Raw genomic sequence first — 16,880 nt, forward strand, 5'->3', positions numbered from 1 at the left:
CCTTTTCCTGCAGTCCTCAAAAGTAAGTAGGAGAGTGTACCCCACAAAGCCGCCATCTTACCCAGTCTCCCTTTCCTGTGGACCTCCTAAATAGGGGAGTGCTGTTCCTGCAGACCTTGAAATACAGTAAAACCTCAGAGTTACGAACTGACCAATCAACCACACACCTCATTTGGAACCAGAAGTATGCAATCAGGCAGCATCAGAGAAGGAAGAAAAGCAAACACAGTACAGTACTGTGTTAAATGTAAACTACTAAAAAAAAAAAAATAAAAAAAAAAGGATTTCATGGGGTAAGGAAACTGCTTGTTTCATTTAAATTAAGGTGGTTGAAAGCAGCATTTTTATTCTGCATAGTAAAGTTTAAAAGGTATATTAAGCAGGGTGGATACAAATAAATGATTTTTACAAATAATAAAAAATGGATTTTTACTTGTTGGATGTTTTTTATTTAAATCAGATTTTTTTTTAATAAAATGCTTTTTGAGGAGAAAACCTAAGGATAGTTTTAATTAAGATACATTGTAGCTCAAAGATATCTCATCATGGAATAGGGATTATAAATTCTAATTCTATAGTATGAGACAATATATTCATGTAATTTACAAAAAAAATTCTTAAACAAGTTCCAATAGTTCATGGATTAGGGATTGGAAGAACAGAACAGGTCATGCTGGGGGGGAGTGGTGCTATATGTGAAAGAAAATGTAGAATCAAATGAAGTAAAAATCTTAAGTGAATCCACATGTTCCATAAAATCTCTATGGATAGTAATTTCATGCTCTAATAAGAACATAACATTAAGGATCTATTATTGACCACCTGACCAGGACAGTGATAGTGATGATGAAATGCTAAGGGAAATTAGAGAGGCTATCAAAATTAAGAACTCAGTAATAGTGGGAGATTTCAATTATCCCCATATTGACTGGGAACATGTCACCTCAGGACGAAATGCGCAGACACAATTTCTCGATACTTTAAATGACTGCTTTTTGGAGCAGCTGGTACGGGAACCCACAAGGGGAGAGGCAACTCTCGATTTAGTCTTGAGTGGAGCGCAGGAGCTGGTCCAAAAGGTAACTATAACAGGACTGCTTGGAAATAGTGGCCATAATATAACAACATTTAACATCTCTGTGGTGGGAAGAACATCTCAACAGCCCAGCACTGTGGCTTTTAACTTCAAAAAGGGGAACTATGCAAAAATGAGGGGGTTAGTTAAACAGAAATTAAAAGGTACAGTGACTAAAGTGAAATCCCTGCAAGCTGCATGGACACTTTTTAAAGACACCATAATAGAGGCTCAACTTAAATGTATACCCCAAATTAAGAAACACAGTAAAAGAACTAAAAAAGAGCCACTGTGACTTAACAACCATGTAAAAGAAGCCGTGAGAGATAAAAAGGCATCTTTTAAAAAGTGGAAGTCAAATCCTAGTGAGGTAAATAGAAAGGAGCATAAACATTGCCAAATTAAGTGTAAAAATGTAATAAGAAAAGCCAAAGAGGAGTTTGAAGAACGGCTAGCCAAAAACTACAAAGGTAATAATGTTTTTTAAATACATCAAAATCAGGAAGCCTGCCAAACAACCAGTGGGCCCCCTGGATGATTGAGATACAAAAGGAACGCTTAAAGATGATAGAGTCATTGTGGAGAAACTAAAAGGATTCTTTTCTTCAGTCTTCACAGCTGAGGATGTTAGGGAGATTCCCAAACCTGAGCCGGCTTTTGTAGGTGACAAATCTGAGGAACTGTCACAGATTGAAGTGTCACTAGAGGAGGTTTTGGAATTAATTGATAAACTTAACAGTGACAAGTCACTGGGGCCAGGTGGCATTCACCCAAGAGTTCTGAAAGAACTCAAATGTGAAGTTGCGGAACTATTGTTTGTAACCTGTCCTTTAAATCGGCTCCTGTACCCAATGACTGGAAGATAGCTAATGTAATGCCAATATTTAAAAAGGGCTCTAGAGGTGATCCTGGCAATTACAGACCGGTAAGTCTAACATCAGTGCCAGGCAAATTAGTTGAAACAATAGTAAAGAATAAAATTGTCAGACACCGAGAAGAACATAAATTGTTGGGCAAAAGTCAACATGGTTTCTCTAAAGGGAAATCGTGTTTTACTAATCTATTAAAGTTCTTTGAAGGGGTCAGCAAACATGTGGACAAGGGGGATCCAGTGGACATAGTGTACTTAGATTTCCAGAAAGCCTTTGACAAGGTCCCTCACCAAAAGCTCTTACATAAATTAAGTTGTCATGGGATAAAAGGGAAGGTCCTTTCATGGATTGAGAACTGGTTAAAGGACAGGGAACAAAGGGTAGGAATAAATGGTAAATTCTCTGAATGGAGAGGGGTAACTAGTGGTGTGCCCCAAGGGTCTGTCCTAGGACCAATCCTATTCAACTTATTCATAAATGATCTGGAGAAAAGGGTAAAAAGTGAGGTGGCAAAGTTTGCAGATGATACTAAACTGCTCAAGATAGTTAAGACCAAAGCAGACTGTGAAGAACTTCAAAAAGATCTCACAAAACTAAGTGATTGGACAACAAAATGGCAAATGAAATTTAATGTGGATAATTGTAAAGTAATGCACATGGGGAAAAAAATAACCCCAACTATACATACAATATGATGGGGGCTAATTTAGCTACAACAAGTCAGGAAAAAGATCTTGTAGTCATCGTGGATAGTTCTCTGAAGACGTCCACCCAGTGTGCAGAAGCGGTCAACAAAGCAAAGAGGATGTTAGGAATCATTAAAAAGGGGATAGAGAATAAGACGGAGAATATATTATTGCCCTTATATAAATAGATGGTATGCCCATATCTTGAATACTGCGTACAAATGTGGTCGTCTCATCTAAAAAATGATATACTGGCACTAGAAAAGGTTCAGAGAAAGACAACTGAAAAGATTAGGGGTTTGGAACGGGTCCCATATGAGGAGAGATTAAAGAGGCTAGGACTTTTCACTTTGGAAAAGAGGAGACTAAGGGGGGGATATGATAGATATAACTGTAAAAACTAACCTGAAAAGATTTCAAAATAAATCACTGTTTAAAAATGTATAGTGTGTACCTTCTAAAAATGAAACTACCATATATACTTGTTCATAAACTGAATAGTTTTGGTAAAAAAGTGATGTATCGAAGAGTGGGGGTCGGCTTATAAACGGGTATACACCAAAATTTGATTATTTTAAACTCTATGGAATCATTGAATAATACATTGTCGCTTTTGTTTATCTGGAGCGTCTGCAGGCATGGAGCCCCTCAGCTCCCTGTGGCCGCAGTTTGCTGTTTCCAGCCAATGGGAGCTGTGGAAAGTGGCGCACCACTTCCCGCAGCTCCCATTGGCTGGGAACAGCAAACCGTGGACACTGAGAGCTGAGGGACTCCGTGCCTGCAGACGCTCCAAGTAAACAAAACATCCCGACCTGCCAGTGGCTTACCCTGATGGGACGGGAGCCAAAGTTTGCCAACTCCTGAAATATAGGGTTGGCTTATGAAAGGGTCATACAGTTTTTGCTATTTTTACCTAACCATCTTGAGGGGTCAGTTTATAAACGAACAGGCTAATGAATGAGTACAGATGGTACATCTATCTCTGAGTTGCGAAGAATATGTATTAAGGTTATAACAACCAACAAGAATGTACTTTTATGTAGAAAACCATGATTAAATCGAGTCTTCCTGACTAGTGATTTAAATTAAATCCACCCTGGTATTAAGTCAATGCTCAGTTGTAAACTTTTGAAAGAACAACCATAATGTTTTGTCACGAACATTTCAGAGTTATGAACAATCTCCATTCCCGAGTTATAACTCTGCGGTTCTACTGTAGCTGTGTGGAGGAAGGAGACTAGAGAGCATAGTATATTCCTCCTTTCTGTGGACCTTCTAAGGTCTGCAGAAGAGGTACATTTTCTTCCCTACCACAAGATCTCTAATTCTCACCTCCATGTGAGATGGAAAAGACATGCAATGCCCTAGTGTGCCCGAATATTAATATTCTAGTTTCTTTAATGAAAGTATGAAGATATCAAGTGTTACTTCTATATCTTCAGATTTACTTCAGGAAAGCAAAGGTGCTTCATGATGCTGGGTTTGTAGGTGATGCCTTACAACTGTTCCTACAGTGCTTATCCCTTGATGAGGATTTTGTTCCAGCAAAGCTAGAAGTGGAAAAGGTAACTTGAATTATAAACTGTGCTCTTCTCTCTCTCTCTCTCTCTCTCTCAGTTGGCCCACTTTACCCTAGAATCTCAGTCTTCAGTGTATTTATGCTCATCACGTCTGTAATTGTAAAATGAAGTTCAACTAAAGTTTGGGTGATTTATTTTCACATATCTAATTTTCTGTGTAGAGGGTCCCAATGTACTTGGATGCAATAAGAGGTTGTGTGCCCATGTATTCCACAAAAATACTTTTTTTTTTTTTTTTAAGTTGGGTTAGGGGAGAATATGTATACTTAACCCAGTTAGCATTCTAGTTCGTATGGTTTTCAAGTAAAACAGAAATCAGATTTTCATACTTTCCAGTAGGTGTCAAACAAATTTGAGTAAGAAATCAAACACTTTAAGCTTTTCATTCTGTGGAAACAAATATCTCTGTGCTGTCAACTTTGCACAATACAGATTAAACAAGATGCAGTTCTGCAAAAATGTTAGTTACACCACACCTAAATAAGAGTTGGGAGAAGATAATTATTTTCCTGTAAGGGGGGAATTTAAGAGCTTAACTTGTGTATAAAGATAAGGATATAAACCTTTCAATTAGGAGAACTACTACTGAACTGAACTTGTGCTACAGCTGATTATAAGGAAGAGAATAAGTGGAAGGGTATATTTAAATTAAGAAATTTTGATACAAAGTAAGCTTCTTCATGGTGATTATGTAGCTATATTAACTAAAGTTTTATAGCTGAATCTTTTCCCCCAATCTTAATGTTAAGATGTTTATCTTATAGACATTGTATGATTTGCTGTCACCAGAAAATGTGAGAGAGAGTCTGAAGGAATCTGCTTGGAGTTCACCTCATACTCGAAATAAACCTTTTACACTTGGTTCTGAAATGGAAGAGTCTGGCTGTAATCTACAGCTTTGTCCAGAGCAGGTAAGTAATTAAAACCATATAGTATTATATGTATTTTTCCCCTTGGTTAGAGACAAACTCAGGGCACCAGAACTTAAGCTATTTATCAAACTTTTATTAAGCTCCTTTCCTATTGGACACACATGCTGCTACATCTTTCTTCCTGCTAGTTGCAGACTTTCCGGTTAGATTTCATGAATCAGCTGGAAAGTACTGTAATTTTTTGTCAATTCGTAAGGCACAATCTAGTGAACTTTTTCATTATTTAAGATTTAACGCTAGTAGCTCCAAAATAAAAAGGGTATTATTATAGATTTCTTTTCCAAATAAAAATAATTCTAAATTTCTTTTCCAAAATTATTTTCCTCTTTGAAGGAAACAGGGGCTTTTAATCCCTTTTTTAATTTCACCAAATGCTTTCTTGACTTGCCAAATTCCATAAATTAATCACTGAGTCTGGTTGTGCAGTGGAGAAGATTGTTGATATCTGAATTTGGCTTCAACTTATTCATGTTCAGCTGTCATAAATGATAGCTGCAATTTGAAAATGATTATAAGTATTGTTAACTTTGTTCATTTTATTTCTATAGAATTTAGGAGTGCCAGAGATAACAGTGGAGTCTTTCAGAGGAAGCCTAAATCGTGTACAATCTGTCCATGCTCTTAACTCAACAGAAAATCTTGCTAAAGGAGATGGATTAAAAAGGGTTTCTTCTGAACCTCTGCTTTCTAGCCAGGAAAAAGGTGCTCTCCTAAAAAGGAAGCTTTCCCTTTCAGAACAGGATGCGATCGTGTGTGAAGATGGAAGAAGCAAACATAAAAAACCAGGAGGTAAATAGTCACTTAATGTCAATGTTAGACATACTTATTTTGATTTTGGTCTTGTGTTCAAATGGTATCTGCTCTTGTTTCTTTTAGAAACTACAAAAAGGGACGTTCCACAGCACTTAATTGATGTGGCAGATTTTGAGTGCTCTCTGTGTATGAGGTAATATTTACTATTTGTTTAGTATCTTCCATGTGATATCTGCATTATAGATGTGGGCAGATATGTTTTGTTATATGTAAACTGAGGCAAAGAGGTTATGACTTGCCTTATTGTCTATTTTATTTGAGAATAGTGGATGCGTGAGGTTCTGTGGTCTGCAATGGGCATGAAGTCATGCTAGATGATGATGATCCCTTCTGGCCTTATAGTCTGAGTCTATGGGTATGTCTACACTGCAGTGTAAGCCCAGGGGTAGTAGAACTTGAGTTAGCAGACCCTGCATTTGTTAACCTAGAGCTTGCGCACGTATGCTCATTTTTAACCCCAGATTAGGAATTGTTGAAGTCCCAACCTGGGGCTTCAGCGTCTTCACTGCATTATGTGAGCCTGAATCCAATTGAGCCCTCCCAAAATATGGTTGCTCTAGCCCTGTGATACTCCGACTAGGGCTCATGAGCTACAAGGGGCTCTTTAATATGTCTCTTGTGGATCTTTGCAGCATATATTAAAATTATTCTGTGATTTTAATTATTAACCAATCTAAGTTATTAACTAAGCTTTTACTAAGTTAACCATTTGTAGTTGATAAAATAATACTTGGTTCATCATTTTGCTATGAAAATTATATCTATTCAAAAACTAAATTTCCCTTGTCATACTGTTTTTAAATATGAATATATAGTACTATAGTAAATGAATTAACAAATTCACACTATGACTCTCTTGGGTAATGTTGATCGCTAATTTGGCTTCTGAATCACTCAGGTTGGAGAATCGCTGCTCTAGCGTTTTGTTCATGGTGTCTGGTGGAAAAACTTTACTCTCCACTAAACTGGAACCTCCAGAAGACCAAAGAAAGTTGGTCCGTGGGATTGTGGAATACTTTTGATGGATTCCTGGAACACAAGTCCAGTGGAGTTGTCTACATTGCAGAGCAATAGGGCTTGAACCTCAGAGTCTGAGTTTGACTCTGGCTTGGATCCTCCACTTCTATGGAGTCCTGGGACCCTTGGTCTGAGCTTTGGGTTAGTGTTGTTGCCGGCCCAAAAAGGCCTGAGGCAGCAAACAGTGGTTCGTTGCCCGGTGTGCGTCGCACTAATTATCACACCAGGGTGGAGAATGCAGAAAAAGTTTATTTGAGCTCAAGTAAGGTGCCAGGGAGATATTTACCATCTCAAATCCTGCACACAGATAGAAGCTGTGTGTCTCTTCTTATACATGATTTCAGTTACACATCTCTATTACCCCCCACACTCCTCCCCTTACTACCCCCCCCCTTCCTCCTCCCATATAGTAGACACATTGTATAGCTAGCGTTTACATTAACAGGTTAAATCATTCTTGACAGCAAACAATCTATCTGCTAGTAACTTTTCAAGGCTGTTAGCCTGGTTCACTTCGGAATTTATTATCTTGTCTCCCCTCTTTATAAACTAAACACAAGTAATAAAAGGGGCCTCTTTTTACTATCTCCTGCTGTCCGTGTTGTACTGATAAGAAGCAGTTACACATTCCATTCTCACTTCTAACTTGGGAATTCAACTAGAGTTTAACATAAAGGGACTCTTAGACCAGCATAAAATAACTTTGGTTCAATTCAGGCCTAGTACAGAAAGACTTCATTAATACTGTGGTTTTCTACCCTCCTGAATTATCTAGGAATATGCCTAATGGCACCAACAATTCCCCCCTTTGAGAATACTCAACAAACATTTGGTTGAGTTTTCTCATACTTTGAAGACAAAAAACAATTAAACTCTAGGGAGCTGGGGTATTCAGTTCCACATTCATCCTCCCTATGGACCCGGTAGGATTCGGTATGTGGAAGCCCACACCCACCCTAACCGGTCCTCATGCCTGGAAGGAGCATTGTGAATGTCCATACTTCCATCCAGAAAGTGTCCAAGTATGTCATCCCCCTGACCACAGATCAGATGGTTCCTGATAGTCTGTAAGGGCAGTGGGCCAAGTCCGGTGCTCAAGATCCATCTAAATATACCAGATCCCACTGCAATACCTTCCCAGTCTCAGTGATTGTCAATACCATCTCTGTCAGCAACTTCTGGGTCATAGAACTAAGGGTGGAAATGACATGTAACCCACCAACTCCAGCCTGTATTTGGGATAGCTGAGCTTTAAAAATAAGGCTAGTGGCCTTTTCTAGTTGGCCCAATTTCTTATCATGTTCCCAGCTTTTAAAAATATTTCAAATGGCTGCTGTATTATTGGTCTGAGTCCACAGAGATCTGGTCAATTCCCTCTTCTTGCAGAGGAAACAACCCAGGCTTTCTGTTGTACTAATCTAATGGCAGCCCCTTGGGAGCAATACATGCTGGAGGATTTATCCAAACCACAGGGCGCAGCCTGTAGAATAAACCCCAAAATCTAATCAATACCACAGTCTCAAACAGGGGTCACACAAATTTCCTCCTGCCAGTGTATAATTCTTGGTTTCTACATCAGGGTCAGTCCTTAATGTCCATTTTGGTCAGGAAATCCTGGATTCTGACACTTCACAACGCTGTTGGTGGTCACCAGGACTTAATAAGGGTCTTTCCAGCATAGAGCCAAAGCAGTCTTTCGCTGGTGGAGCTTTACATCGATCCAGTTTCCTGGTTCCAAGGGTGGTAGGACTCCTAGGGTCTTTGTGTAGTTTGTCTTTACCTGTGAAAAAAGAAACCTAACACATTGCATTAGTGCCTGTCAGCGATTTGCAGACTCTACAGCTGTGTGGACACATTTAAGCCTCCCTTGTCTTGGTTGTTAGCTAAGTCTTAGCTGAGTGCAGTGTCTTTGAATAGGGTTAATGCCCTATTTTTAAACGGAGCATGTTAGCTATTTTCCCTCAGTTAACTCGTCCTTCCTTTTTCCTTTTTGGCTTCTTTTAACCTACAAAAGAAACTTAGTCTTCACTTATACATCTTTTTCTAACAATGAACACATATACATTGCCTTTATACAGTACATTAGTCTTATTATTTAAAGTTTGTCACATCTATCCTTTCACTAAAATAACTTTTTCCAGAGCTTTGGGACAACAAGTTAGGACAAGCACACCCACTTTGACGAGTTTATTTCATACAACCTCTAGTCCAATAGTTTCCCACCATCCTCAGCCCTCTGGCTAGAAATCTGAGATAGCCAGAAGGATCCAAATACAATATGGGGAGTGGGTTAACTTTCCATGTCCTTGCTTCCAAAAACTATTAGTATGCAAGTTTTATTAACAATTTTCAATTAAAAGATTTGGCCAATAAAGTTTCTCTTTCTCTTACTTAAGGAGATGTATTAGACTTTAGTATATCACATTTTTCCCAATTTATCCAAGCACTTTGTATTCCAAGTTGAACAAAACAAGTATCTGTATTCCAATCCAGACCATCCCATAAACAAAATAATTTTGGACGAGACGAACACCACAAGACAGAACATAAATTTCTGGGTAGTCAAACATCACTGAAAATATAAAAATACCTTCGTTGATTTCATGCAATACAGGGGAATTACTCCATATTTTCATTTATATGTTTCATTGGCTGCTTAGGTCTCAGTGAATTATACTTTATCTTTTAGATAACTTGCATCAATACATATGCTTCCTGACTTGCTTTGTACTTTTAATTCCTGCTTTTAAACACTGAAAGAAAACATCACCACTTATAGTGCCTTTAGGACCTAATAAGATTTCAATTACATAGCACTATATACATTCATAACCAAATGATTGTCAAAAGTTTCCTATTTCAATCTCTCCGTCTGTTGCCTGCCTGCCTGGGCCCGATCCTTCTTTTCTAGCTGAACCATTCTTTCCCTAGACACCAATTTGCTCCACTGCCAGTTTTAACTAAGGGGGGGGTTGGCTTCTCAACTAGCCCCCACCCTTCTGGTCTTTTTCCCTAAAACATTTTAACTCACAAGACTACCTGAGTCTTCCCTTGTGAGGCTTGCCACCTGGGCAAAACACATGGCCCACTGGTGTTTAATTATTTAATTTCCCCTTGTAGCAAACACACTGCTATTACGGCGTATGCTGAGCACAAATAGTTAAATTTTGGCAAGTCCCTGAAGGACTGGTACTTGCTTAACCAGGGCTTCCTTTTCTAACTGGAAATCCTGTCTCAAAGCCTGCAACTTGCCCTGAGCGCAGGTTTGAGTTGCTGTCTGGGTCATGATCTATGCTCTTAATTGCTCAATCCTAGTTATCAAGTACATATTTGTTCTTTTTCTCCAACTACTCTATTGCCCAGTCCTGCTGCAACTGGGGGTAGAACCCCTTTCTAGTTCTCAGACTTACTGCAGCTGAGAGTAGGCTCACCTTTAATCATGCAATCCTCAACATATAACACCAACAGTTCCAAACAAAAGAAACACAACATAACAAAGGTAAAACAAATAGATGGTGTAAATTCTATAGGGCTTCCCCCATTCTCAATTACTCACCAAACTCTGACAAATCTGTTACCAATTTATCTACTGCAGGACGTTGGGGGAGGACAAAACACACCATATAACCAAACCCCAAAGCTTCCCCAAGCCTTAAGCCACTTTAATACTCACACATATCCAGACTGACCACGTCTGTGTATAACATTCAGAGAAGGGGAATAGGTGGACAGGAAATTATTCTGTATACAGCTTATCCAGTATTTCCAACATGCTTCCACTCTTGGGAGAGCTGTTCTTTTACACCCTGGAATCTCCTGCAGTGTCTCTTTCAGAGATTTCAGTTCAGGTCACCAAGCCATACCAACTCTGGGATTGCAAAGACTGTTAAATCTCACTGAACAGTTAAGCTTTGCAAATGCAATCTCAGTTCTGTAACTTATATTACCTTTAATTTACCTCTGTCTATATTTTCCCACAGCCAGCTGGGGCTAAAAGCAGTTTTCCTTTGTACTTAACATAGCCTGTGTTGACTCAGAGCAGCTCTCTCTTTATCTCTGGGCGAGTTTCAAATTAACCCATTCCTAGACAGATTGCTCACACTGTGTCAGAGGCTTTTCTTTTGGTGATTAAAAGCTCCTCTGAGATATATGATCTTATCTAGATTGAAGATACCTTCTAATGGACATTGTTTAGATGGATTTTCACGCGTGTAAAGATTCCAATTCTCTAAATACCTGCAGGTTTCAGAACCATAATGTACGTACATGTACTATACTGGGGTACCCTTAGGGGGTGAGGTAGAACGTTTAGACTGTCCCTTCCACACAGAGAGGGGGCCCTGTCCGCGCTAGCGGCTCATAAACTAAGAATCTCTCCCTACAGGACACTCACACAGGAGAGATTAACGAGGATGACTGACTCTTCTACATCTCCTTTCAGCAAAGAGCTTCGGCTAGTCTCTGGGAGAGGAGCCGCTTACTCTAATTGCATTCAGTGAGATGATCAGACTGTCAGTAGCCCACACAGAAAGGAAGTGGGGGGGAGGGAAGATGGGTTCACACATTCCTAGACCCAGGCAGCTTCCTCGCCGGACGATGCCAGGCTGAGTCAGCCCACCGTGGGTCGGATCTCCTAAAGATCCACTAGTTACTGGGCTTGCGTTAGACTACTCCTGATCATTAGCATTTGCTTCACAGGGTAATCTGGGCGTCTTCCAGTAATGGGGGGGGGTGCACACACACACACACACACACACACACACACACACCCCAAAGCCATTATTTCCTATTACCACGATGCATCTTATCTTGCTGCACAGTCAATAAATTCAGATGGCATGAGCCCAACAGAGACAGACATCCCCAGGGACAGTTCTCCTCCCAGTGCAGCTCTGGGGCATATGATGGGGGATTTTTACAAGAGCTCTTTATACAAAGAGTTTCAAAAGCTACCCATTCGCTAACAAAACAAAAGTAATTGAAGGATCATGTTGTAATTAAGTGATATACCTATGGGAAGACACTGGGCGTCCCCAGGTCTTAACAGGCAAACAAAAGGTTAACAGCACTGAACTGTTCCTACCTTTTCCACAGGACCGGTTCCTCACCGTCGCCCGCAGCTGCTTCTCCACTATCTGAGTGCGTTGCACCGTTGTGCCTTCCAAGGTCGGTCTGACACGTCCCTGCCGAGGCCCCCGGTAAAAGCACCGGTGCGCGCTGGCATCGGCTGTGACTGTCGTCCACCGGCCATTGGAGGAGTCCGGGCAAGGCATAATTTTGCCTCGAGCCCACCCAGGGACGCCAAGACTGTTGCCGGCCCAAAAAGGCCTGAGGCAGCAAACAGTGGTTCGTTGCCCGGTGTGCGTCGCACTAATTATCACACCAGGGTGGAGAATGCAGAAAAAGTTTATTTGAGCTCAAGTAAGGTGCCAGGGAGATATTTACCATCTCAAATCCTGCACACAGATAGAAGCTGTGTGTCTCTTCTTATACATGATTTCATACACATATCTATTACCCACCACACGCCTCCCCTTACTACCCACCCCCTTCCTCCTCCCATATAGTAGACACATTGTATAGCTAGCGTTTACATTAACAGGTTAAATCATTCTTGACAGCAAACAATCTATCTGCTAGTAACTTTTCAAGGCTGTTAGCCTGGTTCACTTCGGAATTTATTATCTTGTCTCCCCTCTTTATAAACTAAACACAAGTAATAAAAGGGGCCTCTTTTTACTATCTCCTGCTGTCCGTGTTGTACTGATAAGAAGCAGTTACACATTCCATTCTCACTTCTAACTTGGGAATTCAACTAGAGTTTAACATAAAGGGACTCTTAGACCAGCATAAAATAACTTTGGTTCAATTCAGGCCTAGTACAGAAAGACTTCATTAATACTGTGGTTTTCTACCCTCCTGAATTATCTAGGAATATGCCTAATGGCACCAACAGTGTGATGTGCATGTAGATAGAAGGAGGGGAATTAGACTTGAGCCTGAGTTTGAACCCTGGGCTTATGTTGCAGCATAGACATATGAATACCTAGACTTCTTGGGCCCTTGCTGTTACCCTTATTGTTGCAGACTAGTGGTTATGTCTACACAGCAGTGTAAGCCTGGGCTCAGATCTAACCCCCTTTGTGTCCACACACAAATTGTTCTAAACTAGAGCTCAAACCTAGGGTCCCAGGACTCTGCAGGGCTAGAGAGTCCGAGCCCATGTTAAGCTGGGACCTAGGGTCCGAGCCCTGTTGCTTTCCTGTGTGCACGTGTTCCTGGCTTGACTCGATCCCAAAAGTTTCTGGATGTACCCAAGAGTTTCTTGGGGAAAACTTCCTTAGTCCTCTCTGCGCCAACAGTCTGTGGTACAATCTATTGCACTCTGTTGCCATACCTCCTTGTGCAGAGGACAGCAGCTCAGGTCAGCGTTATCTGCTGAACACTAGTCTGCAAGCACACTATCAGAGAGTCTACAGGGTTTTTAATGGAGAGCGGTCAGAAGCTTTTTTGCAAAAAGCTGCTTCCTGGTCACAACAGCAGAGCCAGATTTTGGTGCACACTGCCTTCCCTTGCGTGCACTGCTCCAGAGGGGCCCAGGAGCAAGGGCCAGAGAGCATAGCAGGGACTAAGCAGCTGCCCTGCAGGGAGAGGAAGCTGCAGAGTTCCTTGCTTAACATGGCTAGGGAAGGATGATCCCCCAACACTGCAGTTGCTCCCCTTCCCTGCAGGGTAGCTGCTTGGTCCCTGCCCTGCTCTCTCTCCCACCCCACTGCCCTTCCTGGAGCTTCATGTGCAGGGGTGTCCAGGCAGTATGTGCTGTCAGGATGGTGAGTCGGAGCCAGCCCCAAAACCTCCCTGAAGCCTCCTGCAGCAGTGGCTTTGGCTCCTAGCTGCTGTGAAGAGCTTGCCCAGAGCAGGGATAGGTGGGAGTCATCTCTCCCATGGATCATCCCTCCCTTGGCTGTGCTAAGCCAGGAGTTCTGCTGCTCCCTGTCCCTGCAGGGTAGGCACTTGGTCCTACTCTGCTCTCTGTTCCTTGCTCCTAGCTCTCCCCCATCCCCGCCCTCCTTAGCTATGTGTATAGAGGTGTCTGGGCAACATGCACTGTGAGAGTATTGAGTGGGAGGCCCCTCCTGCCCGGGTGTGGTGGGTGCAGGAGATCCCTGGGGGGTGCTGGAGCACACTATACCTCAAGCCCTAGGAATTCACTTCACTGGCAGTAACTGGGTTGGGGTGGTGGGTCCTTTGAAACCTACATTTTATGTCAAATTTCAAAACAGAAATAAAAGCCAACTGAACAAAAACACCTCCATTGAGCATTCCATTTTAAAAATTAAGAATTGCACAGTTTTCATTTTAACACTTTGAGAGCCCTGGAGACTGATGTACTAATTATCCTCAGAACATGTGCACATGGGCATTTTCCTACCAATGTGACACAGCCTAGTGGTGGAGAGCCCAATTCTCAAATTAGATGGTAGTTCAGTGTAAATTTTTCTCAGCCTGCAGTCATTTCTACTGAGACAGCCACCAAAGGTGCTAATTATGCAGTTTATATATTCAGGTGCTCATTATGGGAAATAGGGGGTGCTAGGCACTCTGGGTTAGGGTTACTTTGACTTGTGTCTGTGCTCAGTAGTGTGGATCCCAGAGCCCTAGGTTCGAGCATGGGCCAGAAAATCCTTAAATTAGGGTTAAAATGCAATGTAGACACCAGTCAGCTGACTCAATTCCCATTGACCCTGGACTGTCATTGCTATGTAAACATACCCTTAGTAGATGAGTATTGGTAAGGACATATTTGTATTTAGTTTTATAGTTATGACACAAACTGATTGGAATAACATTTTTAACTTTCTTAAATGTCAACAACACAAGGAAGAGAATGTCTTAAGGCTAGACTACATTTTTTTTATCTAGAAGTCGTTTTTTGTTTTGGTGGATAAATTGACAAATACTGTCAATTTGGGTTCAGATATTGGTTGAGATTCTCAAAGCAGTATAGGGATTTAAACATGTATTTTCTTAGAAAATCTCACTTCATCTTTTAGTAGGTTATTTGATAGGCTCCTTAGGAACTGCAAATCTTTCTGGTGTGTCATATAAATACACACCATATGTTCTAAAGTATTAAAAAATCAGAAGTAGTTATGTGTGCATATGATGTTGGTTAAAGTATATCATGACCATTGTAATATCACATTAAGTTAATGCTTTAAGGAAGAATGTCTGCATTTGTGTAACTTATTTAATGTCTAAAAGTATATTTACATAAATATTTGAACCTAGAAATGTTATCAAATTGACTACAAAGCACAGAATACATTAAGTTGTGCAGTGTTGAGAAAATGGAAAACATGTTCAAAAAAATTCTAGCACAAATCTTGTATTTCTGATTTTCATTTAACTTGTCTATTTTCTTATAGCGTAGCTAGAATTCTTTAAAATTTATTTAAAAGCTGTTAGAATCACTGTTTATCAATTGTTGACTTTTTATTTTAAAAAAAATTTCAGGTTATTTTTTGAGCCGGTGACAACCCCTTGTGGACATACCTTCTGCAAGAATTGTTTAGAACGCTGTTTAGACCATGCCCCACAGTGTCCCCTATGTAAAGAGAGCTTAAAAGAGGTAAATATTCACAACACCTATTAAACTGTAGTAGAAGGAACTTCATACAGCATCCCACAAAACCCAGATGACGTGAGTCCACTCAGATCTTGGATGCTTTCAGAATCCAAAAAACAATCAATTAGGTATTGATGGGACTTCATATGTTCATGTTTCGGTGGCCACATAATTTACCCATGCTGCAGAATTAAAGCATTACCAACTTCAATACCTCATCAATTAAAGTTCCCTTGCCTGCTCTTGTCATTTTTGCTCTTTTTCTTTGTATTATTTTCTCTCTTGTGGCTGTGGAAAGCTGGGGAAACTGACTATGCAGAGGAAATATTGACACGGACTAGGCTCAAGTCTTGTCAAATGCACCAAATAAACTAAAAAAAGTAGAGAATTTGTTCTCTTTCAGTTACAATAATTTTAGAGTTTACAACTAAGACTTCAGGAATATCTTAAGTTTTGTTAAAACAGATTTTGTAGTCCCATATCTGATTACAGTACTTTTAATTAAAAATAGTGCTGAATTTTGTGTTAATGTTGTATAAGAATACTACAAACAGTTGGAAGAGAAATGTTGTATGGTAAATATATATTTTTTTTTTATTTTTATTTTTTTAGTATTTGGCAATTAGGAAATACAGTGTCACAGTACTACTGGAAGAATTAGTGGTAAAATATCTGGCTGCTGAACTATCTGAGAGAAGAAGAATTCATGATGAAGAAACTGTTGAACTCTCAGAGTAAGCCTACTATGTGTTTGGTTTCTTGGGTTGTTTTTTTTAAAGCCAAGAAAATTTGAAAGCAAGATTACTGTCTCTTTGCAAAGTGGCATTGTGAAATAGTGACCCTATGGGTGCTCCACTTGAGCTGTGCATATGCCTTTGATCAGAGATTTTTGGCAGCAGTGCTCATTCAGTCTGCACATGTGTCCCAGTTATTCTCATGCCCTGTACTGAGGATATATAGGGCTGCAACAGATGGACCTCCCTCAGTTCCTTATAGAATGACTCTGCTTGAGACAGAGAAACTCATTTGTGCTCTCATACAGGAACTACAAAACTAGCTTTTAGAACTTAATTTTAATTTTTTTTATTTTAGTTTTTATTCTTTGTAGTTATTGTATACCTTAGTTTTTGGGGGTCCTTTTCTCATTTTTTGTCATGCCTTTTGTGTCTCACCACTATCCCTCATACATAGGGCTCTTCTCTAAAGAGGCCTTTTTTTCTTCAGGCATACCTAAATCCTCAGGCTTTGAACTTTGCCTCACTTGTCAGGAATCCTT

At 40.3% G+C, this 16,880-nt stretch overlaps 1 protein-coding gene across 2 annotated transcripts in view; it reads left to right on the forward strand.

Moving 5' to 3' along the window:
• LONRF1 (LON peptidase N-terminal domain and ring finger 1) overlaps positions 1-16,880 on the forward strand; it is a 43,707-nt gene that overhangs the window by 9,558 nt on the left and 17,269 nt on the right. For both annotated transcript variants that reach the window (XM_045018826.1, XM_045018827.1), the window contains exons 3-8: positions 4,076-4,198; positions 4,978-5,124; positions 5,694-5,934; positions 6,022-6,091; positions 15,493-15,607; positions 16,217-16,338. In XM_045018826.1, the coding sequence (XP_044874761.1) occupies positions 4,076-4,198; positions 4,978-5,124; positions 5,694-5,934; positions 6,022-6,091; positions 15,493-15,607; positions 16,217-16,338 (818 nt within the window). The remainder of the gene's footprint in view (positions 1-4,075; positions 4,199-4,977; positions 5,125-5,693; positions 5,935-6,021; positions 6,092-15,492; positions 15,608-16,216; positions 16,339-16,880) is intronic.

This window comes from Mauremys mutica, chromosome 5 (genome assembly GCF_020497125.1).
Source record: "Mauremys mutica isolate MM-2020 ecotype Southern chromosome 5, ASM2049712v1, whole genome shotgun sequence".
Classification (NCBI taxonomy): Eukaryota; Metazoa; Chordata; order Testudines; family Geoemydidae; genus Mauremys; species Mauremys mutica.